Source organism: Protopterus annectens, chromosome 4.part1 (assembly GCF_019279795.1).
Source record: "Protopterus annectens isolate FY-2018-M chromosome 4.part1, PAN1.0, whole genome shotgun sequence".
Taxonomy (NCBI): Eukaryota; Metazoa; Chordata; order Ceratodontiformes; family Protopteridae; genus Protopterus; species Protopterus annectens.
The window spans coordinates 896,697,163-896,722,732 of NC_056734.1; the positions used below are offsets into that span (position 1 = coordinate 896,697,163).

General features: G+C 37.8%; 1 protein-coding gene across 5 annotated transcripts in view; it reads right to left on the reverse strand.

Moving 5' to 3' along the window:
* Nucleotides 1-25,359, reverse strand: part of LOC122801110 (mitochondrial ubiquitin ligase activator of nfkb 1-A-like) — a 290,707-nt gene extending 265,348 nt beyond the window's left edge. Inside the window, exons 1-2 of one of the 5 annotated variants that reach the window (XM_044070636.1) lie at nt 25,052-25,262; nt 21,981-22,073 (exon numbers count right to left, since the gene is read on the reverse strand). Coding sequence is in view for 1 of the 5 variants with exons in the window: in XM_044070634.1 (XP_043926569.1) it covers nt 23,414-23,444 (31 nt within the window). In the remaining 4 variants the exon portion in view is untranslated. The other 4 variants (XM_044070639.1, XM_044070637.1, XM_044070635.1 and 1 more) reach the window with 4 other exon arrangements.
* Nucleotides 25,360-25,570: the final 211 nt, after the last annotated feature.

A 25,570-nucleotide genomic window follows, 5' to 3' on the forward strand; every position in this document is an offset into this window, starting at 1 on the left:
AAGCAGAACTCCATGAAAGAACTGAAAATCAAAAAGTTTAATAGGATACTTTTGCCCAGGAGGGAGGCAACAGCCAGAAGAACAATACTACAAAACAAGCCAAACACTAACTGTATACAAAAAAGATTGGAGAAATCCACACACTAGCAACACCAAAAAAAAATAAATAAATAAAAAACATAATAAAAATAAAAAAATACAAGCAAGGAAAAAGGAGACTAGAGGAAGGGGCAGCTACTGTAACAGTGATCTCTTACAAATCAACTGTGATGCCAAGATTTATTACACAACCTTACTATGTTCAAACATAGATCACTGATGCAATAGCCTAAGCTATACAAATGGAAGACACTGGACAACGGTCCTAGCAAAGCCTATTCTGGACCTGGAAAAGGAATCTGTCTCCAGAGCCGTGGATGAGGGTAAGGCAGTCCACACAGCCTATCTGGACATCACCAAGGCCTTTGACATTATCCCCCACTCTGGAATCATAGATAAACTTACTAAGCTGGAATTAATCCATACGTCACTCGATGGGTTGCCAACTGGCTTACTGACAGAAACCACACTGTAAAAGTAGTTGACTCCAAATCCAGCTCCAGACAAGTGACAAGTGCAGTACCTCAGGGTTCAGTCCTGGGACCTCTCTTGTTTGGCATCTACTTCTCTGAAGTACAGGCCAATACTAAGCGGCTCTGGCTAACAAAGTTCGCAGATGACTGCAAACTGGGAGCCATTATTGAATCCCCAAATGATGTGGATACTCTACAAAAGGGCCTTACAGAAACAGATGCTTGGTACCAGAGCCATGGGCTCAAGCTTAATGCCAAGAAATGTATAATTATCCCCTTTGGGAAAAAACATGTACCCATGAATTAACACATAGGTGGCAGTCCACTAAACACCGAAAGTGTGATAAGAGACTTAGGGACACAGGTGGCCAGTGGTCTCACCTTCAATAACCACATTGCCATAACAGTCAGGAAATTCTTCTATGTGGCACACCTCATCACTAAGGGCTTTTCATCCAGAAAAAAAGGAGGTCATTGTCCCGCTGTACTCATCCCTCATTAGACCCATTATAGAATACAACGCCCCATTTGCTATGTACCTCTCAAGACATCTACAACAACTGGAAAGGCCGGAGAAATCCCTCACTAAAAGAATCACAGGCCTAAAGCAGATGCTCTATGCTGACCACCTTAAACTCCAGCTATACTCCGTCATATATCATCTACTCCAAGGCGATCTCTGCTTAACATACAAGACCATGTCAAACCCAGAGCTGTTGGACATGCTACACAAAGAAATCCCAATCCCTCAGAGCCGCACACTCCAGGGATCTAAACCTTGTCATCACAATAAACAAAACATGCTGGAGGGATAGGTTCCTGACCCAGAGACTCCCCAGACTCCAGAATAGACTGCCCATACATGTCAAGCAGAGAGCCTCTTTGGCCCTCTTCAAAAGGAACCTTGATGATTGGATGGGAGAAAGGAAATTCACCCTGGGGAATCACGTCAGTCACCCTGCTAGACAGGGGTCCAGGGAAGTAAATAGTGTGGGAAGAAATAGCCAGGGAATTGTTATGGCTAGGCTTGTATAGGCCCTAGGGCCGATAGCCTAGTACCAACCTATGAACATATGAACCTATGAATCCAGTTTGTAGTGCTTTGTAAAAGTGCATACAGAGGACTACGTTGCTGCCTCTAGAATACTTCTAGAGTATACTCCTTTCCAGAAAAGCATAAAAAAAGCCAACAGTCTTGTGGAATGGCTGAAACCATGCCTGGAAGTGAATCCAAATAATCAGGCGAAGAGGTAACCAGGGCATACAAACTATAAGTTCCTTTTCATATCCAAAAAAATATATCCAGTAATCCAAAATATATATAAATAACACACACATACATAACACACAGTAGCTTCTTTTCACAGTAACTTTCTTCACCAAATCATCATTCTTAAAAAATTTCATTGGGTTCATTGTATAAGCATATAAGAAAATAAGCAAATAAATAAATAAGATTAAAAATCAGTAATTCAAGCTGCAGATGACAGCCAAGTATCTTCCATGCAATCCATTGATACTATAAAGTATTAATAAAGCAGCTCAAGGACTACTAATATAGATTTAAATGTATATTAAGTAAAATATAAAGTAACAAAAAATACAACAGTATCTAACTATCTAACAAAGAGGTGTAAAAAATGAATCTCTAATACATCTGCTAAGAGTGTGGTCTAGAGCTAAAACATCCAGTTACTTGTGGTAACAAGCTCAAACATCCAACGTTAGCTATGTTATTATACTAACTATTAGCACCATATCTACTATAATTAAACTATATGAATAATAAAAAATAACAATGTTAAAATTTATGTATAAAAAACCACTCTATAGTCACATATACCTAAAAAAAAAACAATTACTGGAACACATGTAACTAATCTGCATAGGGCAAAGAACTAACCCAGCTGTGCATAGGGCTGATTAGTTTATAGCTAAAGCAAAGCAAATATTTTTTATTAACTGCTGCTGCTATTTGTTTATTACAACTTGTTTAGGATGCGATAAAGATTGAATTATGCTTCTCATCTACTATTTAATTATAACAATGTTGTTATTTTACTGTGTTTACAATGTTAGTTAACTATGTTATTTGTTATACACATCATCACATATATATTTGATATGACTGATAATATCATATTTTTATTTTTAATATTTTTCATCACTTGTGTTATTTTTATAGCCATAGTGACTCTTAATTGATAAAATCTTTTTATGAGCTAGAGCTCATTGCTATATAAAAACCTATATAATGAGCAGGTCTTCAAATTTTAAGTTAACTGAAAAGCGCAAATTTTATGTTTCTGAGCTGTGTGTTAAATATATCTTGTTTTATGTATCTACAAGTTTACATATGATATATTTTTCATTGAAAAGGAACTTATTTTGTATATGCCCTGTTCTTCTCTTCGCCGATTATTTGGATTCATTTTTACTATTTTTCTGGAGGTTACGGAGAGGTATTTGCATCGCTGGGAACATTGTTACTACTGGATGCCTGGAAGTGGTTTAATATAGCAAGTATAACAAAAGGCAATGGCGTGAAACTACCAGCTGGAAATAGTCATTTTGAAACTGGCTGTCCTCTCCTTTTACCTTCGTAGGACCCAAAAATGGACCCAAAATTTTTTTTCCTGAAGGCTTGAGTTCTATCAAAACTGTATTTGAGTTGTTTGTGGACAACCAGAGTGAGGTGGTTCCTATTTCCCTTGTTCTTAGGGTCAGGAATGAATAGTCTGGTTTAAAGAAAACTCAAGACCACTTTATGCATAAAGGTGGGACTTCTACTCAAAGAAGCCCTCTCCCTGTGCAAATCAAGGAAGGGTTGACACACCATAACAGGTTGTAACTTGGATACTCTCCTAGCAGATGACAGAGCAAGGAGTAAAACAGTCTTCCAAGTTAAGAAGCTCAGTTCAGTTTTATAAGCTGCCTCAAATATAGATAGATTCCCAAGGAGGAGCTTGATCTTTTTACTATGTGGATGAATATGCAACACTCATTTCAAAAACTGCTTAACTTGAGCATCATTAAAAAAGCATCATTCTTTCAGGCCTGTCTGCAAAGAATGCTAAAGCAGAATTTCTTTAGTTATTAGTTTTGATGGGAGGAAAACAGCTCTGCTTGAGGTGTTACCCACAGTTGTTTCAATTCTTTGGAAAACCTCAAGATGAAGACATTTCCATCTGTGCATGTGTGTGTGTGTGTGTGTGAGGGGGGGTGTCTGTTCTGGTCCTGCCAAACTTGACTACAGCGAAGTTTTGCCTTGATAGAATGTATGAGGTCCAATGAGTCAAATTTAGTAGAGTTGCTACCTCTCAGGTTATCGTAACAATTCTGCAAATGGGGTAAGATCTGGTAGCCCTCTGTTTATGTACCCCACTGCTATGGTACTGTCTGTGTATTTATGCAGAAGTTAGGGGACCAGAGCTGACTCAAGGCTTTCAAAGCATTAATAAATATCAGAGTGATGTTGACAGTTATGTGCTTCTTTCTAACTACAGGCTCTCACAGTGTTTGTTCTTTTACCCCCTTTGAAACCACTCCACACTAGGTCTGAAGAGTCTGTGGCGAGTGACTGCAGGAGGAGTTGGAATGGAGAACTGAACATTTGAACTGCTAACTATCTATTCTGCCCACAATCCAATGTCCCTCTTTATGAATCCCAGAACAAAGCGTGTAGATGTGGAGTCCAAACTGATCTGAAACACCAGTGTATTTTCTTCATGTGTAGTCTGGCTAGGAGAAACACGAAAATCATTGATGTCATTTACCACAAAATCTGCTAATGCACAAGTTTTCACTACAGAAATTCAGGAAGAAAGGCTCTTCCCAAAGCAGTCCGATAAACATCTCAAGAAAAACATTCTTTGAAAAATTATGGTAGAAGACTTATGAAAGTTTATTTGAAAATCCAGACTGAGAACAAGTTCCAGAACAGTTGCTATAGACTTTTTTCAGCTGCAAGAGTTTCTGCAAAGATTAAGATACCTGTCCAAATATGGAAATGTGAATCCTTTGAAGTCTGTAGTAGGTAAGGACTGGAGACATGCATTTTATGAACACCCTTTGTGCTGAGGACAATCCAAAGGGTAAAACAGAACTGAATCCAAGCCAGATACATCAAATCTTAAGAAATGCTGTATAGTAGGGATGAGATGGTAGGCGTCCTTTAGATCCCATTTAATCATGCATTCTAGAGTGGGAATCAAAGGTAGAAGATGCTGAAGAGATAACATTTTGAACTTTGGAATCCTGACAAAAAGCTTTGGAAAAGAAAGATCCAGTACGGGCATTCAGCATCCCTCTATTTTGGTAACTAGAAAAATTCCTGAATAAAAACCTTTGACCAGGAAATTCGGGGAACCTGCAGGTTCTAGGACTCCCGAGACATCCATCAAGTGTTGCAGTATGGGAGAAAATACAGAAATCTGGCTGCCTGATAAAGACAGAATCCCTTGGAAGGGGGGGGGTCCCCTTTCCAAGTGGACATCACTGGATTTACTTCAGAACCTAGCAGTCTGAAACAATCTGATGACTGAAGGGAAGGTAAAGTCTCAGATGCTGACAGGTTGCCAGAGTGAGGGGGGTGGGGGGCTGAACATGCTAACTGGCAGGACTGTCCTTTATTTTTACAGGCTTTTCCTTCTTTTTAGAGCTTCCTTTCCATTGTTTTTAAAACCCTTTTGGCCAGATTCTTGTTGCACAAATTGCTTAATGGAGAAGGAAGCCAATGAGGAAGGGAAATTGCCATTTGTTCTGAAAGAGGATTAAAAATCTGAGGCATTCCTTGAATCAGTTTTCTCCTTTCATATCACCTCATTAAAAACCTCAGGTGCAGAAGGGACAAACAGAACCTCTTCTATCTAAGGAAAAGTACAAGCTCAGATTTATCATCAGGAAGATTTTGAGAATGAAGCCAAGCAAATCTCCTCAAAACAGATCCAGAAGCAGCAACTCAGCAGGAAAATTCAACAGCACAATAAGCACATTTTAAAACATGCTCAGTCACCTGAGAAACGGCAATCACAGAAGCATTAAATGAATCCTTTACATCAAAAAAAAAGGGTCAACCATTAACTGCTGAATGTTCTCAAAAGACAAAAATAAAAACTAGCACACAAGCTTGAAAATTAAGTACTAGAAGTATGCATCTTCTTTCCTAACTTATCCACTGCTTTTCCATCCTTCTCATGTAGAATGGGGTCAACAGCTATAATCTCTTTAGAAAAAGATTTGGATAGAAAAAATAACTGCTAGGTTTACTTTAGAATTAGAAAACAGGTACTGGTTTGTCTGGGGTATCTTGTATAACTTGTCAGACTTCTTTGGAACAGGAAGCTGCCATCAGGTAAGACAAAAGCAGTGTGAAAAACATTCTCTAAAGCAGGCAAAACAAGATGAATAGCCATAGCTTTAGGGATCTCTACTTGTAACTAATCATAGCACATTTTCTTTGTCTCAGGAACTTTATTCCAGTCCCACTGAAAAAACTTCTTTCATCTTAAAGTAAAAGAAAGGCATCATCATTAGCCAGAAAATCTGATGACAGATTGAGAACAAATTCCTGAAGTACAACAGCCACCCTGCAATGTATGTTCTTCTGACTGAAATTCATGGTTAAAAAGAGAAATAACTTTTTTCTTTTCTTGCCTGCCTTGGCTACTCCCAGTAATTCTGCCCTGTCCGCAGAAACTGAAACAGGAGACAATGTTTCCGTTGCAAATGACACTGTCCCTGAAAACGCACAGCAGACACACTGGTTCCATCTTCCACTTCCCTTTCCCAGCTAAGTAAATTGTGCTTCACCTGCCCCTCCCCTGACACACAAGTGGTCTCCCTTGTCTGCCAACAGCACCCCTACAGCCACAGAGTATGTGGCTATTCCCCAGTCTTTGACTGCCAAAAAGGCAGAATAAAAGCTAGTCTGACACCCAAAGACTTATTTACAATTTTATTTTTTGCATGCTGATGAAGGTACTACTGCAGACACTGGAGACTGCTACACAGGTTTAAGCCAAGGAACAGGTAGAGATGGAGTCTGTAAATGTTGTACTATGCAAGGCAGACAGCAAGTGGTTATGAGGCAAGTAAATCAAGGACAGTCTCACAAAAGTACAGCATCTTGCCTAAAATACAATTTTCCATATTAAATAAAATCTTAGCTGAAAACAATATTTTTCCATATAAAAAGTTCATAACTGTAAACATGTAACAATGTCGAAAACATTATGTTTACTGCCTAAAATACTAATTTTCCTCATAAAATAAAATTAAAGTGGAAGGCTTTCCCCACTGGGACTTGTCTGTACAGCTTATGAAGATAGATTGCCGACAGACCATTTTAATGGACCTACCAAAGGAGCGGTCTCTTCCATGGCAAAAAAGCTCTGAAGCTTTTCACTCTCCAACTGTCAACTTTTAAGAGTGAGTTGAAGGTGCTCTTAGCTTCGTGAAGCTGTCCGGCTGCAGTGGGGTAGGACCCATATAGCAGCAGCCTAAGCAACACTTATCTAGGTAGCCTAGGTTCACATGTGCAGCAGCAAAGTTAACCTTTTAATAGCAAGACACTTATGCTTACTGTTATAAAAATTAACGAGAAATTAAGTATCTAAAATTCACAAAATATTTTATATGACGTTAAAGCATGCGCGTATCACGTTTTTAACACTATTTGTAAGCATCCCTTTTAACACTTGACATACTTGAACACCGAAAAAATAGTTTTAGTAAACTTCATATATACACACCAACAAAAACATGAAACAGAGAATTTCAAGTATGCTACTTATTAACCTAAAAACGCCCAAAATAGATCTATCTTAGATCACTACAATAAGCTCTTCCAGTACAGCAAAAATGATTAGTAAGAAGAATAGATAAAGGTCCAAGGAAAGAAAAGAATATCATAGCAATAGAAAGGAAATCCATGAAAAGCTTAGGAAAAGGACTAAAGGGATAACAATGATGGTTTTGATTTAAAACTTTATTTATTTAGTTCGTTAGTTAGTTAATCGAGTGAGATTTGTTCAACTCATAACAGTTTTCAGTGAAGGGCTGGAGAGAACAGCTCCAGTAGCAACAATACAATCAAGTTAGTGTAGTTGCTATAGGAGGCTAAAGATTTACTGACAAAGACATTACAACAAAAAGCAGCAGGACATTAATAAGGCAAGATGGCTGAAGCTGTGGGAAAGGAAGGGAGAAGGAAAATACAGGTGAATTAGGGTCAGTGAAGATGCATGAAATACGGTAACAGACATCTTACTTACGATAACTGGATCACTAGAAGGCAATGAGAAGTCGTCACAGAAACATTGCTTCACTTTTACTATCACTTTTTACTAAGTCACAACATGAAAATAATACCAATCCAACAATTTTAACTTCAGTTGCTAACAGTAGACTTTATTCATGGCATAACACAATAAATAACACTACAGTAATTTTACTTTACAAGTACAATACAAATATTAGCGGACCACGAATACAATGCAATTACTCTAGAATAAAGCTGGTGTGTTTACAGTGCTGCTCTTCTGCTTTTCCCTAACATTCTGGATAACAACAATATATAGAACAGAAAATGTTTTGTAACCTAGAAGCAGACAAACAGTATTTCTTTATTTTATTTTCTCTTATTTGCTAACCAAGTGAATCAACTTGCCTAACACAGGAACATTTTTCTGATATGGCCTGAAAGATCAACCTTTACAAAACATATTAGCAATCTTTACGAAATGAAAGATCAACTTGTACAAAACCTTAGAACTACAAACAACTAAGGAAGGCAAGGAAATGGTCTGAAGTAGAAAACTACAATCACAGAAACAATTTAAGGGCTACTTATTTATTTTTATTTATTTAACATTTGTTAACCGGGAAAGTCCGACTTGGAAAAAACCCAATTTTCAGCGGAGACCCAGGGAGAAACGCTCCAGATGCATGTCTTTATGATGTGGTTTTTTCTGGTACATTATCTACAAAAGAAAGTCTAGATAAACAGTTAAGAAAATTGAAAAATATTGCAAAATAAATACACAAGGCACAAAGTTAATCACAAGAACAGACATAGTTTCAGGCCAGAAACCTCCACTTTCATAACCACCATCCACATCTCCTCCCAAAAACTGATTTTCCCATTCCTTTCTCTCTTTCAGTCATCTTTTTAACTGAGCTAGCACTTCTCCAAACTCACTTTTATCCTTTTTCTACCTTCACCCAGTCACCTTTCTCCAACCTCCTCTCATCTTCCTCATTCCCCTACTATCACCAAACATTTTCTCTATGTTTCACTACTCCTCCAAAAATAACCCAATCCTTCCTCTCTACACCAGACTAGTTTCTCACTTCTTCAAACTTCTTAAATACAGGTCTATCTTCCATTAATCCTTGTACATTACAACCCTTAGCTTTAATACCACTAGTTTCTGAAACTTCCTCACCTTTTACCTGTAACCCACACAACATCCAATTTAAACACCTCAAGGGAGCTCTTGCACTTCTGCCTCTACCTCCTTTAGCTCTCTCAACTATCCAAAAAACTTCCTCTTTCTTTCCCAATGTCACCTGCTCCACACTTCACCCATCTAAGACTACATCGCTTAAATCCTCTTGCCCTTTGTGGCAAATTCACTGCAGCCACACACCTCACAGTGTAGCATCACCCAGCCATATTGTTCCTCCTAGCTTACATACGCTTTAGCAATCCCCCACCCAGTCTCTATATACATGTTTGTCACACCCATTTTGTATATCCTGAATAATCTTAACTTTTAGAACAATATCTACAGAACCCCCATGGACACAGTAAGGATCATCCTTTATTGTAATTATTGTCATCACATAATAGTAAAACTTAATATTAAATGTCAAAATAATACACCAAAATGTAACAAAGTACTAAAGTGGGCAGTGAAAAAAAAGAGACAAAGTAATTGGTACAAAACATTAAAAATAAGCCTGTTTTCAAAAATACATTGACATCCCAGCTGTACTCAGTGGCAAACCGCTACTCAATCCCAATAAGAATAATCTCTATATAAAAATCACTATAGCACACAAAAAAAAAAAGACAATTAACCACACAGATAAAGAAAATGCTTACAATAATAGCAAACAATCCTCATAAATGGTCAATGGAAAAAAATATTAAGCAGCTGCAAAATAAGTGCTAGAACACAACAAAAATTGTACAAAAAATAACATTGATAAACAGAACTTACAAAAAATGCAACAAGCAAATATGAAATAGTTAATACAACATATAGACCAACCAAAACAAATTATTATGAGGGAAGATAAAATACCCTAAGGAAAAGCTTACCAAAGTAATCATGGGAATTAACAGTCCATTATTCTGGGAAGTTACCATAAAATTCATTTTTGTTTTACAAGGATACATTATACAAAGTTAAAAATTTCTTCTATGGCGACATTATACATGAAATTGCACTCCAAATATATAACACGCAAACAGTTCATGCACAACATATGTGACAAGCAGACTCTGATATGAAAGGGGTAAGGAAGGTTACTGTATAGATGTTAGGAATAAATAAAACGGAGATAAGCAGCATGAAACATTAGACAGTAGGTAAAAAAGTACTTGAAGCTACAAGTAGGAGAGAGAGACTGCGCAGCCAATGAGTCAAGGAGAGTGAGGGGTGAGTATATGGACATAGATCCTGGTTATAAGATAACAGTGGGTATTTGAAGGAGATGGTTAAAGTGAGAAGGTCAAAATTTATTTATTTATTTATTATTTATTTATTTATCATTTGTTGACCGGGAATGTCCGACTAGGTTCCACAGAGCCTGTTTTCAGCGGAGGCCCGGGAGAAACGCCCAGATGCATGTCTTAGAACATGCAAACTCCACACAGAAGGCACCCAGAACCTCTTGCTGTGAGGCTGCACCACTGTGCTGCCCTTAAAATGAAAATTTTAAAATGAAACTGAGATATAAAAAGTGGGGATTAAGGTAGGAAGGAAACTGAAGAGGAGTGGAAGAAAGGGATGGGGGTATGAGCTGACAAAGAAAAATGGAGTTACCCAGGTAAGGCGCTTGTGCATGAACAAGTGTGGTTTAGGTAATTTAGTAAGGGCTTGAAGACTGAAAATTTTCTGATCCCTCTTAAATATGATGGGATGGTGTTCCAGAGTTTAGATATGTAATGGAAGTACTGCGCATCACCTGATGAGTTACTGGACTTTGTTGCGATTACCAAGAGCTTATTTGTTGTGTTAAGGTCTTGGAGAGTAGTGCTACGGGGTATCTTTTAGAGCAGAATACTCGTTTATGATTACATTTACTTCTTGCTATACCTATTACTTGTCAAAACTTTGTTTACATCATTCAGTACTTTATACTCAAAATCAGTTTTAATTTTGCTCACATATGGATGCACTAAAAAAAATTATAATGGAACCGTGTTAATAACCAGAAATTATGCTTAAGCACAGCTACTACTGCTGGAACTTCAGCTCATGAAAAAATAGCATTTTTTTTAAACTGGAAATCCATGTCCATGACTTGTAATCGAACTGTGAAGACAAGTTGTATTTTTTTCAGAAATACTATACAAAAGTGTTTCAACATTTGGAATCTCAGAGAAACACAGTCGCTCTGTACCACAGTCTTGATACCCACACAAACTGCTGCCCTCACACAGCTTTGCTGCTGAGCACACTACTGCCCCTGCATGCATTTACTGTCTCCTATGCTACAGATTATCTCAGGGCCCGAATAAAGGGAAAGAAAAAGTTATGTTACTTTCACCATACTAAATTATCTCTACTCCAATGCGAATACATCATGTATGTTCACGCTTTACAAAAAAACACACTCCCTAATAAATGGGAATGGAGACTCGTACATAATCGCCCTGGCATGATCTACCTTGTATTATTCATATTTCTAAGATTATATCAAAACAACTGTTTTGGGAAGGACTCACCATAACCTTTAGAATGTGAAGAGACAGTGGTTGTAAAAATACTTTTAGGATGAGTTCCCCATGCTTTGAATGTCAGCTCACAGAATCCCCCCACCCTAAATTCTAAGACTCCTTTGACTGCTGGCTGCATTAACACTCTCACTAGCTGGGCAGTTCTCACATTTCTCTTGTTTTCTGCCCGACACCATTACTAATAGCATAACAATCATGAAATAAGCACAAGGAATGAGATTATAAGCACGAGGTGCTCAACAAGATAAATTTGTCAATTAAATTTGCTGAAAATAAAAACTTGGAAAAATATAAGTGGATTGAAGGAAGAGTCCACTGTGTTGCCGGATTGTCACATGACAAATACAAGTTTTGGGGTGTGCCTCATAAAACAAATGCATCTAATTTCAACACTGGCACCATGAATACTGAAATAGAGATGGAGGAAAAAGAAAGAAAGGCTATGCAGTTATATAGCTACTTAGCAAGGTCGTGTTTAATCACTTTCCTGCTTACTTTCTCCGAGGCATACTGTACCATACAAACAGATGTAAAAAAGATGAAAGTCTCATGAGGAGACAAACCTGGTCCCAATGCACTTGGGACAGGAATGATATTGGTACCAAAATGTCCTGCACTTGCCAGCAAGGAAGAAAGACTTTTGACAAGACAGTGTCCAAACAGCAAACTGTAATAATGTCAGGAATAAACAAGAGAGCATTTTGACTTATTGACCACGACTCTATAAATCAACACCAAATATATCATGATGTTTTTTTTTTCTTTGATTGAGTGGTTCTTCTTTGGATGTATGTATGCTGTGGGTCCTTAAATGTGCAGTGGCAAGGGTTACACACTTGCTCTAAAAGTGGAGTGACAAAATACTATGGAGTACAGGAAAGGCCAAACAGTAGAGTTTTGAAATGGAAGCCACTATAAAACCTATTTAGGAGTGTAGGAACTTTTGACATACCTTGGCAATTCTGATATACTGTTAAGCATGGTGATCTAAAAAGCACATCAAGTTCTTCTCTATGTAAGAGAGAAGTACAGCCTGTATGTTTATCATGCATAAGTTCTGACTTGCTTTGAAAAAGTACAAGCTGAAATGTTTAATGAAGGATTGAAATTACTTTCATACCTTTTTCTACATCTATTCTCTCTATCCCCACTACTAACTTACCCCTCCCTTCCTCTACACACACTCCCTGAGGTTTACACTCATACCTTTTCCACATCTATTACTATTATCCCCTCCATCACACCCGTGTTCTCTATTCGTACTATCCTACGCCTTCACCAATATTATCTGTTACCATATTTCATGAGCTCGACAATATTAATAATCATTACGACAATCATCTATTACGTAAATAATGCTGCATCTTCCTGTTATCAAACTTTCCATATAATTTATGTGTGAACACGATGACTTTATTATGCCTGCTGAGTTCTCATTCTGACAAACTAATGTGCTGTTTTCAAATTTGTGCTTGAATGTAATGACTTTATTACGTCTGTCTAGTTTTTCATTCTATTAACCATATGTATCTGGAGCTTTTCTCCCAAAGTGCCTGCTGAAAATGGGTATCTCATGACCCAGTCAGACTTTCCCAGTAAACAAATGCCAAACAAACAAACAAATAAATAAATAAAAATCAAGTATGTCCTCAGAAGACCAGTGTCTAAATGAGATCAAAATCCCATCACCTAAAGTGTCAAATGAAGATTGGCCAATTGAGGATGAATAAGAGACCCCTGTCTTGTGTGAGAAGATCCATCCAGTGAGGTACCTTGTGATGATTGCCCCTGGCTAGGTGAAATTGAATGGGGAACCAGAGATGTCTGGGCCAAAAGGAAGCCACCAGCAAGATTCTTGTGTATTCCTTCATGATCTTGTGCAGGACCCTGGAAAGTAGAGGAAGAGGAGGGTAAGCATATAGGAACATCCCCTTCTAAGAAAAGGACATAGTGTCCATCTTCCAAGTCAGGGGACTTGAGACTCTGGAACAGAGTGAGGGGTTGCCTATTCAGAGGGAAGGCAAAAAGATCCACTCATCCCCATGAGTCCATCCCCACTGATGTACTATGTCCAGAAACACTAATCTGTGAAGCATCCATTCTTGAGGGTGTGTCCTAGACCTGCTCAAAGAGTCTGCCACAAACTTGTGTTCCGAAGGGCTATAGACAGCATGAAGGGTTACCTGATGGTAGATAGTCCATTTGAGACCTGAAGGGCTAGTCTGCAAAGGATACAAGATCTTGTACCCCTCGGTTTGTTGATAAACCATCGTCTCTAGAGCTTTAAAAGGGCCTGGAGAACAAAAAGAATGGAAGGCCTGAATAGTAAGAATTAAGGCTCATTTCTTTTAAGTTGATGTGTTCTGACCTCTGATGAAGAGGTCCCAGACCCAGAACCCTCAGACTTCTAGAAGAGATTCTCCACCCCCACACTGTAAGAGTTTGAATAGCTCTTGAGTTGGGGTAGGAATCTACAAAGGCAGTTCCGGACTGAGGGATATCTGCTAAATCCACCAGTGAAATTCAAGTTTCTGACAAGGTTGTAATGGAACTGGAAACTCCAGAGGGTGGCAATGCTAGAGCGAAACAGTCTTTAAGTGTCACTGAAGTCTCCTTGCATTAAGCTTGGCAATGGGTAGTATGGAACTGTAGATGCCATGAATCCCAGGATTCTTGAGAAATTCCCTGGAAGAAATAAGAGAAAGGGGAAGCAGTGACTGGAAGTAGGTTGTTAGAGATAGAACCTTGGGAGAAGGAACAGAAGCCTACATTTAATGATTTAGTTTCTGCAACACACACAAATGTGATCTTGAGAAGCAGTCAGACTCGACTTTGAGAGACTGATAATGAATCCAGACTGTGTAGGAGGAGCATGGTGAGGTTCAGATCCTGCAAAAATCTAGATTAAGAGGGGAGCCTGAAGAAGCATGTCATTCAGATATTGGAATCCCTGGATTCCTTGAAGCCTGCAAAAAGCTACGACAGGGACCAGATATCTGTTGGACACCCTTGGGGCCACAGAAAGACCAAAGGGCAAAACAGAGAACTGAAAATGAGAGGATAAAATAGAGAAACATAAAAACTTCCTGAAATTACAGCGAATGGGAATATGAAGACGGGCGACCTTTACGTCTAGGAAAATGAGAAACGCCTGTGGAAGTAATAAAGTAAACAGACTCTGGAGGGAAAGCATCCAGAAATAAGGAATCTTAAGAAAAGTACTTAGAAAAGAGAGGCCTAGGACCAGTCTCCAAGATCTCTCTTTTTAGGAAACAAACATTCTGGAGTAAAACCTGTTCCTCTTTGGGAGACTGAAAATGGGTTGAATTGTGCTCTGATCCAGTAAATTCTGCAGAACCCCAGAAAAATGAGGAAGTTGGTCTGAAGGAGAAAGACCTTAGAAGGGTGGGAAGCGATTTCCATACAATGATGGACAATGGCCAGAACCCTGGAGTCTAAAGTTATCTGTTGCCAGACATGAAGAGACAGGGGAACCTGGATGAGGGAAAATGCAGAAAGTATGCCAGGAGGAGGAAGACTTGTCCTGAAAAGATGGCTTTTGAGTTTTAGAAGACTGGGTGTGTTTATAAGAGAATATACACTTAGAAGCCATCCTCCCCCTTAGAAAGTGGAGAGGTTGCCTACAAATGTTTCTCTAAAATCTAGGTACAGGAGAAACAAATTTATTTAAGATCATGCATCACTTAACCTTTATCTTGTAGAGTCTTAAGTAAGTCAGCAGCAACACTAACAAAAAGATTCCGATTGTCCAAAGGAGCATCTAGAAGACTGGCCTTAATATCATTGGGTAAAGCCAAGAGTACCTCCTTATAACTCGACCAGAAGCAGGAGCAACTGCATTTAATGGAGTGATGGGTAACCTGAGAAGTGGAGTTCAATAAGGAGAGGGCAGTACTCTTCCCTTCAGAGTCATGAACATCAGACACTCCGCCCCCCAAGTTGTGACAAAAAGGGCCAAAACATACCTGGTCATATGGGTTTGATAAATTAATCACCTTGAAGTCCAAATTGGAAGAAGTGTACAATTTTTTCACCAGCATCTCCACAGCCAGACTGTCTTTATCAAAGGTAAGAAATCTAGAGGTCAAATGCTTGGATGGCTTGTCAGCAGAGAGAGAGAAAACAGCAGGATTTGGAGGAGAACACTTGAAGAGTTATTTAAAGGCATCAAGTACCTTATAAAAATGGCCAGGCTTCTCAGAGGACATAGGTTGGGAATCAGAAGCCAAAGAGTCAGCTGCATATGCATCCAACAATACATCCAATGCAGGAGGGGACAGCAGAATTTTTAGGAGACTCCATCTACAACAGTTCATAATACCCCTTGAGTATCAGACACTTGTGAGCAATACCAATTAAAATGTTCCATCATTTGAACTAATGGGTGCCCCCAAAGGACAACACCTCAAAGGAAGAGTCAAGACTCAAGGAATCCTCTTCCTCTGACCCATAGTCCAAAGTACAGGTAACTTGTGAGAAGTGCACCAATGACTCATTCCCTGAATACAACTCTTATCTGAAGAATCACATTCTCTAGTCCTTTTGGCTGGAGTACAGGACCAAGGAGGAGCAAAAGCAGACACCTCCTGAGGCAATCTTAAGACCATAAGGACACTGAACAAATCCTGAATTAAATCCTGCCATTCCCTATGAGGATCCTTAGCAATGAGAGGAATGCACTTAGTTTTCTGTTTCTTCTTCAGGGAGATGTCAGCTTTGACCAACAGGTGAGGGTCAGAACCATGCCTACACTCAATGCCAGGGACCTCTTCTCTAACCAGGATATAGGGAGTTCCCTAAGGCCTTATGGAAAGGATCAGTGATAGTTTTCCCTCAACATGTGCAGTGGATGTCTGCACTGACTCAGAGGACATGCAAGAAGCCGGTTCTACAATGGCCTTCAACAGGGTCACAGCTGAGGAAGCTGGTGTTGGCTCCAGACAATCTATGTGGTACTTACTCACCTCGAAAGAGACTTCCAGCAGATGCTGGACAGCAGCAGAATCAGACAGACTTCTTTTTAAGAGATGGCTATACCTCGGGCAGGCAGATTTGGCCATGGTACCCCGAGACAAAAGTTGGAGTCCGGGGTTCTCAACAAAAATGTTTAAAGAGAACAGATGGCTGAGAAGTGTTTGGGGCACAAAAGCCTGAAACATGGTACACTGGGTATGATTTCATGAAGCACCTAGGCAGAATAAATACTTCTTATATTGGTCTTTATGGGGAATTTGCCTCACACTGTCATTTTCCCTTCCTGGATAACATGAAAGTACACAAGAAAAGGAAGAAAATAAAGGAATCCCAATGAGGCACTCATCTATAAATGGCTCAAAATAAAACCAACTCAGCATAGGGCATTTCAACCATTGTTCAACTGTGGCATATGGCATGGTAGCAAAAAAGTTCCAAGTATGAACATCTTTATGCCCTACACCCATATGGGAAGCATGCACACAATGTAAGGCACTAGGAGAATGTAAGGGCTTCTGTATACTGGCCAGGTGTTGGGCTATCCTTGGCAGGAAATCCCATGTTATGAATAATGCAAGGGTGATAAGGAGGAACAAGTGTGGATCATCTATCAAATGACAGCATGCAAGACCAGATTCCAAAAGACTTGCTCTCCATGTAAGTGACATACTCCATTGTAAGCCTGCTCTGATTCCACAAGACTTTCTCTTAGTGAAAGTGATTTACTCCAGTCTAAGGCCTACATATAAAGCAGGCTAATACTGGAATAAGTCACTTACACCAAGAACAAGTCTCCTGCAGTCAGTGTAGGCTTACATGACAGTAAGTCACACCAAAAGAAAGTCTTTCAGTATTGGGCCCCTGGTTTCATAACAAAGATTTTATCCTGCTTTAAACAATTTGGGTAAACATCACATCATGGGAATACAATGAATCTCCTTCAAAACAATAACTTTAGCCTAAAAATGAAGTCTTAAAACTACTATAAAATGATACATAATGTACATTATCTCTACATTACTTAAAAACAGCTATACATTCAGTTGCACTTTGCAAGCAACCCGTTCTTAAGATTTTTGTACCAGCAGTGATTGGCTTCACAAGCTGAGCATCTTAGTCTGCTAATAAATGACAGCAATAAGGTCACCCCGCCTGTTTGAAGTATCTTTCAGTCTATATTAAGAAATTAACTGCACCTGAAGGAATATGAATCCAAACTATGGACAGTACCCAGCTACTGAACATAACATGCAAGCTGGACAGTGGGTAATGAAGTCCGACCCTATATTTGTCATTCTTAGCTAAAATGAGCAAGACTTAAATAAGCTTAGTAGATGCAACTTTTCACCTGCTTTTGTAATATAGTAATAGGATATAATTTTCGCCTGCATTTGTAACACAGTAATAGGATCCGTTATACTTTTCACCTGCATTTGTAATACGGTAATAGGAGCTATTCATGGTCTACAATTTGCCATGATTGTAAACTTTCTATACAATACTAATAAAATAATTTAATGTGAAAATGCCACAGATATCTTCTTATTTTCTACAACTGTTCCCTGTGTTTCTGGCTTGAGTCTTGGTTTGAATGAACTCATGGACCATCCCTCCTACCTAGCTAATTAGGTAAAAACACAAACAAATGAAATGTTTCTTGTATACACAGCTTTTTGCTCTTTGCAAATATTTTTAATTTTTTTAACTCACAAGCACTACTAGCAAACAACAACCCAACTAAACATACGTGCATAGTCAAACAATAAGTCTGTATATACATACAGAAAAAAAAAAAATCACAAATAAAACTCGTTTGATGAATAACAGAAAGCCCTATTAAAACTGACATGCTTTTTATCTTAGACAGATGCTTAAAACTTGCTATTATGATTCCTAAGACTTCACTACCAGATTCAATATTATCACATACAAATGTAAGGGGAGCTGTCATCTTCTCACCCATTTCTTCCCTTACAAAATGTTGCTACAATAAGCAACCAGGGTCTATCCTGTGGTATCTGCTGCACATCACCACACTACCCTGATGCCAATAAGTCAGCTGCAGAAGACTCTTCATTGGTTGGTATGCAGTGGAAAAATAACTCAAGTTGTTATGGCAGACCTGAACACTGACTGTAAATACTCTACATTAGATGCCTTTATCTACATCTCCACTCAACTTTTTGGTCTCTATGAGCTAATTTATACTACAGTACATACAACATCTTGTCATGAGTAAACTCAGGTTTTGCTGTCAAGAAATTAGTAGGTTTAATCCTGAAACAGCTACTAATGCTATCTGTTGCATAATATCCCCAATATTAATTTTAACTCAGTTGTTTATGAATATTTTAAGCCTGATAGCCCCTTTATGGATGTAGCCTGCTAGAATGGACAAATAACATATTACTACAAAGATGAAATCCATGAAGTACAGAGATCACCTTTGGTCTAATCATCACCAGTCCAAGCTCACAACTGACTTCATGAAAAACAGGAACTTAATCAAATAAGTTACGCGTAACAGAATTGCCAAAATACCCAACATGTTCTGGAGCTGTACTGACTAGCTAATCAGGCCTGGCCATGACACTGTTCCTTCCCCCTTACCCCCATTATAAAAATATTTTAATAAACTACATATTTTAGTGCACACTATCATGACTTGATCTAAACTATCATGTCAGGACTGCCTTCCCTGGAAGGGAATGATAAAAAGTACAAGCAAAGAGAAAGGGATGGGGAATGTTAAATGAAATACTAGATCTGGTTGTGTTTACAGCAGTCTAGAACAGAAGCTGCAGTTAAAAATGGATAATTAACAGGGAATACAAAATAAGGTATGGTTACTTAATAATTAATAAGAAGGGATTAGAAAAGACTGGGAAATGAGAATGGAAAAGCAACATACAAAGAACAATAACAGGATACTTAATCTAGAAGATTTAAGATTTGGGCAGAGGTATTTTCTACCTCAACGAGACAGAGAATTTTGCCACAGATAGAAAGCAATTACTGGAGGTGTAATGGGAAAGAGGGATGCTTGAGAACATATTTTTGTAAATGCAATGAGTTGGCAAATTTTAAAAATTCCATACAAAGCAGTTTATTGGAAATGTTAGAGAAGCAAATCATTGTAATGAAGGAAATTCTTCTTTTGAGCTGAGACACAGAAATGGAATTGCTTAGGCATAGTTAAGGTACTACTAAGTTTAATGTTGCTGCCAAAAAAAGTGCAATTACTGGAAAATGGAAATCAAAAAACTAAACCAAACATAACAAAATTACTGAATGTTTTAAATGAAATAACAGTACTGGAGAAGGGATTTTTGAAAGACAAAATTGCAAAATACATAGAAAAGTGAATTTGTGGGAACAAAATGTGCAGAATAATGTTCAGCAAGAGAAGCAAAATTTCAAGGAAGGCAGGACTTGCGCCATCTACTTAATGTTAAGCCGATTAACTATTAATAAAGAAACCACATATGTATAATGCATAGAAAATATAAAAGCCTTTGTAAGGGTTTGTTTTTGTCAAGCAATCAGAGGGCTGTTTTTCAAACTGCCCCTCACTGCGACTGTTCCACTTTTGCCCTTTGTATGCTCTACCACATTTGTTTTATGAACTACATCATAAATTTAAACTAGGGTTTGCTTCAAAAAATGATGTGTTACCTACATTTTCCAAAAGTTTCTGCTAATATCATTAGCATTCTATAGTTATGCTTAACAGTTTCATCAAGAAGGGCACTGTATCTGCAGAATGGAAAAGGCATGTAACTGTACCTTTATACAAAGATAGAGCAACGATTGTTTAAAAAAAAATTGACTCAATACTTCTTCATTTCTCCAAATTAGAAACCTTGCAGAAGTGTCAATCTCATTTCTAGCTTTCACAAGTTCTGCAAAAAGCTGTAGAAAACAGCTGCTGTAGACTTGCAGTATAATCTTTATTTTAAAAAAAATTACACTGCTTTCATAAATGCTGTTGAGAAGTGATTTGCAAACATATAAATCTAATTTTACAACATTCAGAAAAAAAGAAAGTTTTGCTTTCATATTAACTGTCAAGAAATGCTAGCATACACATGAAACTGATTTTAGCTGAGCTGAGCAGAGCACAAACGGTCTTGCTTTTGCACTTTAGGAACATCTGAAGCAAAATACAACATTTTACTCTTTAAAACTGACACTGCTGTCCCAAACTCTAGCAATAACTTTCACAGACTCAAGGACTATAAAACAATGCCTCACTGGTGACACTGACAGGTCTACTGTTTACAGTACAGTGTCAAAAATGGTCCGATTTTATCTTGCCAAAGAAAGAATATAAAATCATTCAAGTTCCTAGCTGTGAGCCTGTAGCACACAGTAAAGTTCATAGCATTTCCTTTTAGCCATATCTTGCCAGAAAATCTTCATGATAATGTGATGTGTTTCACATCATGTACAACCAATAATAAAATAGATAAATGTTTATTACCCCTTTACTTATTAGCAAATATTCTTGGGGCAGTTTAGAACAACATTAAGCTACATTCTACATAAAAACAGCTTTTAAGTTGATTGCACGCAAATATTTTTTTACACAATGGTTCTGCCAGTATGAGGCAACTTAACAGGTAAAACATGAAGCATTGCACTACACAAGAGTTCTCCTGTTTATTATGCAATTTATGTTTCCCACACTCCCTAATGCAATGATTGCAAAGTTAATTTTAATGATCACTGATCTCCACATATGCATTCACAAACTGGTATTTCCTCAGTCTCCAGGGACTGTCTGGTTATATTTCTATCTCTTAATCCATTTTAAATTTTTGTGTGTTACTACTGCTTCGAGAATGCACTTGTAGTACTCTGCCTTGACTTCACTGATGTGAATATTCTAATTCATAAACGCTCTATCCTTTATTTTATTTATTTATATTAAATAAATAAATAATTAATTCATGGACGCTCTATCCTTTAAAATGTTACTATATTCAACAACTATTGTGTTCAAGTTACTGTAGTCAACCACTATTATTCTGCACTGAAATTGCATGTGTGTAGTATGCTGCAAGGCATTTTTTCAAAAAACTCTTGCAAATCAGACATTCTCAGAAGGGATTTTACAGAAAGAAAATGTAACGTAAATAAAAGCAATGAATCAAATGTTTAAAAGATTAAAAAAAGTGAGAGAAAAAACAGATTTTTATGACTGATTCCTAGTGCTTCCTGACATTCAGACTGAAAGAGAGGTTAACTTGCGCTCTTCACATATGGGGAAAAATGGACTGCAGGCCATAAAAGGAAATGACACAAGTAGTAGACAGGAATGTGTTTTTAAAGGAACTTGAACAAAGTTGCAAACAACAAGTATTACACTTGTATGAATACTGGTTTTACCCACCATGACACAAGCCAAAACGATTCAGAAATACATATATGAAACAAACTTGGGAATAAGATCGGAATTCTGAATTTCAAAAAGCTTGCTAAGTTGTTTGGGGCTTCATGAGGTGGCAGGAAAAAACAAAACAGGAAATCTGCTGTGGAGATGAAAATAAAGTACCATCAAATTGATCAATGCTCACTAGTTTGAGAAACTGCATACTTATCATCAAGTACTAACAATTTACCGAATGTATCAAACAATACAAAGCATTCAGAAACAAAACAAAAATATATACTTTACAAACTCTTGTCTTATACGAGATAGTATAGCCATTGAAAAAAAAGAAATAAGCTGCAATAACTTTTTAGGATTATTACTTCTCAACATTTTCAAAACCTGTTTTTTACTTCTGACAAATACTTTCGGAAATAAATGTCAAAAATATTCATAGCTGTACATCTGACTGAATATTCATGGTTATACACCTGACTTAAAGACGAGGCAGAGTCCAATACATTAAGATTACTGTTATTTATTTTATTTCAGCAGTAAAGGAAATATAGTTTACCACAAGAGCAAAAGATCAGACAGTCATGTCAATAACCGTAACGATCCACACCTTTTAAGCATGTGTGTTGGGTATATCTAGATGGCTTGATATACTTTAACAGGAAAAAAAGATATTTTTCACCATCAGACTAATACACTATTACTTAATCTAGCCTGTATATTATGATCTACAGGAGAGATGCCTAATGAATGCTTGGTACAACGGAAACTGGGAACTATCCTGGGGTAATAATTACTTGAAGATCAAACGATATTGAAAACTATGTTAGTCTAGTAGTATAACTGCTCATCTCTCTCCAATTTGGGTGGAATAGTTTCTTTTGCACATTTGCTTACACTAAACAACTGCTCTGCTAACATTGCACTCCCTTATCAACCACAACATTTTTCTACTATGGGAATAAAAAGTTAGGTAGTATTTTTTCAACTGCCTGCATCAGCTGTTTACATTATGCTCCACTTATAAACAATAAAAAGAAAACCCTGCAAAGATCCCACGGTGTCCCCACTATTCTCTCAACCAGGGTGATTACTATATGGGCAGTTGTAGTCAAGTTACCAGTATACAAATCCCTATGCACATCATCCTCACTGGACAAAAGCATTGTGCCTGCCCCCTTATATGAAGAAATGTCCTTGCTCTTACCACATCGTCCCTCAAAAATAAAAGATTACCAGGTTACTAATGTACTTAAATAAATTCAATGGCAAAGAATGTTCAGGCAGTGTAGAAGGATACTAAAGAAGCACTGAAGCCAGCGCTTAAATAACTAATTCCGTTCTGTAATAGACTGATCTTTAACTGTTACATGTTTAAACGGTGTTACACACATGAAACAGACTCAAAACGTCACTTTGCATTAAGTGAACAGTGACCCTCACGACGCAATCTAATAAATCTGTTCATGAAGGATCGGCACGCACCCAAATTTAGCAGTAAGCAAACAATTAACATCAGCCTGTCTAAAACCCAATAAGGTGTCTTATACGAGACAGTATAGCCATCGAAAAAAGAAATAAGCTGCAATAACGTTTTAGGATTATTACTTCTCAACATTTTCAAAACCTGTTTCTTACTTCTGACAAATACTTTCGGAAATAAATGTCAAAAATATTCATAGCTGTACATCTGACTGAATATTCATGGTTATACACCTGACTTAAAGACGAGGCAGAGTCCAATACATTAAGATTACTGCTATTTATTTTATTTCAGCAGTAAAGGAAATATAGTTTACCGCAGAGCAAAAGATCAGACAGTCATGTCAATAACCATAACGATCCACACCTTTTAAGCATGTGTGTTGGGTAAATCTAGATGGCTCGATATACTTTAACAGGAAAAAAGATATTTTTCACCATCAGACTAATACACTATTACTTAATCTAACCTGTATATTATGATCTACAGGAGAGATGCCTAATGAATGCTTCAGGGAAACATCTATATCAGTAAACTTATGCTCCTTAAGACTGCAAACACTAGCTGCACAAAGGTACAACGGAAACTGGGAACTATCCTGGGGTAATAATTCAATGCACGCAGAAATCCTGGTAAGGTCAAAACACAACAGCATACAGCAGCCATTCAAACACTATTTGATATGCAATGGCTCTGCATGTGAAACAACACTTTGGAAAGAAGCATTAATGGCCTGATATGTGCAACTATGTGCTATTACTTACATATCCAGTCATTAAATTCTCTACTTGAAGATCAAACGATATTGAAAACTATGTTAGTCTGGTAGTATAACTGCTCATCTTTCTCCAATTTGGGTGGAATAGTTTCTTTTGCACATTTGCTTACACTAAACAACTGCTCTGCTAACATTGCACTCCCTTATCAATCACACCATCTTTCTACTATGGGAATAAAAAGTTAGGTAGTATTTTTTCAACTGCCTGCATCAGCTGTTTACATTATGCTTCACCTATAAACAATAAAAAGAAAACACTGCAAAGATCCCACGTTGTCCCCACTATTCTCTCAACCAGGGTGATTACTATATGGGCAGTTGTAGTTAAGTTACCAGTATACAAATCCCTATGCACATCATCATCACTGGACAAAAGCATTGTGCCCCCTTATATGAAGAAATGTCCTTGCTCTTTAGAGTAGGAATGCAGTGTATGAAAACAACATTTCGTTGTTTGCTCCCCACCACATCGTCCCTCAAAAATAAAAAGATTACCAGATTACTAATGTCTTAAGTAGGCTGGAGCCAAAACCATAGGGCATTTACTATTTACTTGCGGGACTTAAATAAATTCAATGGCAAAGAATGCTCAGGCAGAGTAGGAGGATACTAAAGAAGCACTGAAGCCAGCGCTTAAATAACTAATTCCGTTCTGTAATAGACTGATCTTTAACTGTTAAATGTTTAAACGGTGTTACACACATGAAACAGACTCAAAACGTCACTTTGCATTAAGTGAACAGTGGCGCACTGGCGGACCTGCCCACAACGAAAATGATACAGTGACTCCATGTGTGCAAAAAAAAAAAAGTTAAAGAAGTGACTATCCCATACTATACCAGCTTTCAGAAATACCACTCACCACCTCTGTGAACAATGCAAAGGTGACTATTAGGAGACAGTAAACACTGCGTGACCCTCACGACGCAATCTAATAAATCTGTTCATGAAGGATCGGCACGCACCCAAATTTAGCAGTTAGCAAACAATTAACACCAGCCTGTCTAAAACCCAATAAGGAAAGCACCATCACTTAGATCAATTTACTACTCGTGAAACTTCCTGCTTCGCAGTCGTACCAAGAACGTTCACAAAAAGTGAGCGTCCCTCGCTGGGATTTGTAGTTTCATCGTACCCGAAACACAAAACAGGTATTATTTCTGCGCACTCTCGAAAAAGCAACAGTTCTCCTAAAATTCTGTAGCGCCTCCCAGTGACCGACGCTTCGCAATGACGCTAACGCATATTAAATAGTAAACAGGTAACAATAAAAATAAAATAAGCCTTCAGTTTACGCTTTCGAGACGAAAGCGCCAACTGGATGAGTATAGTTGTCTATGCTATAAGATACTTGTTATTTTATTTTTATACTGAGTCGTTT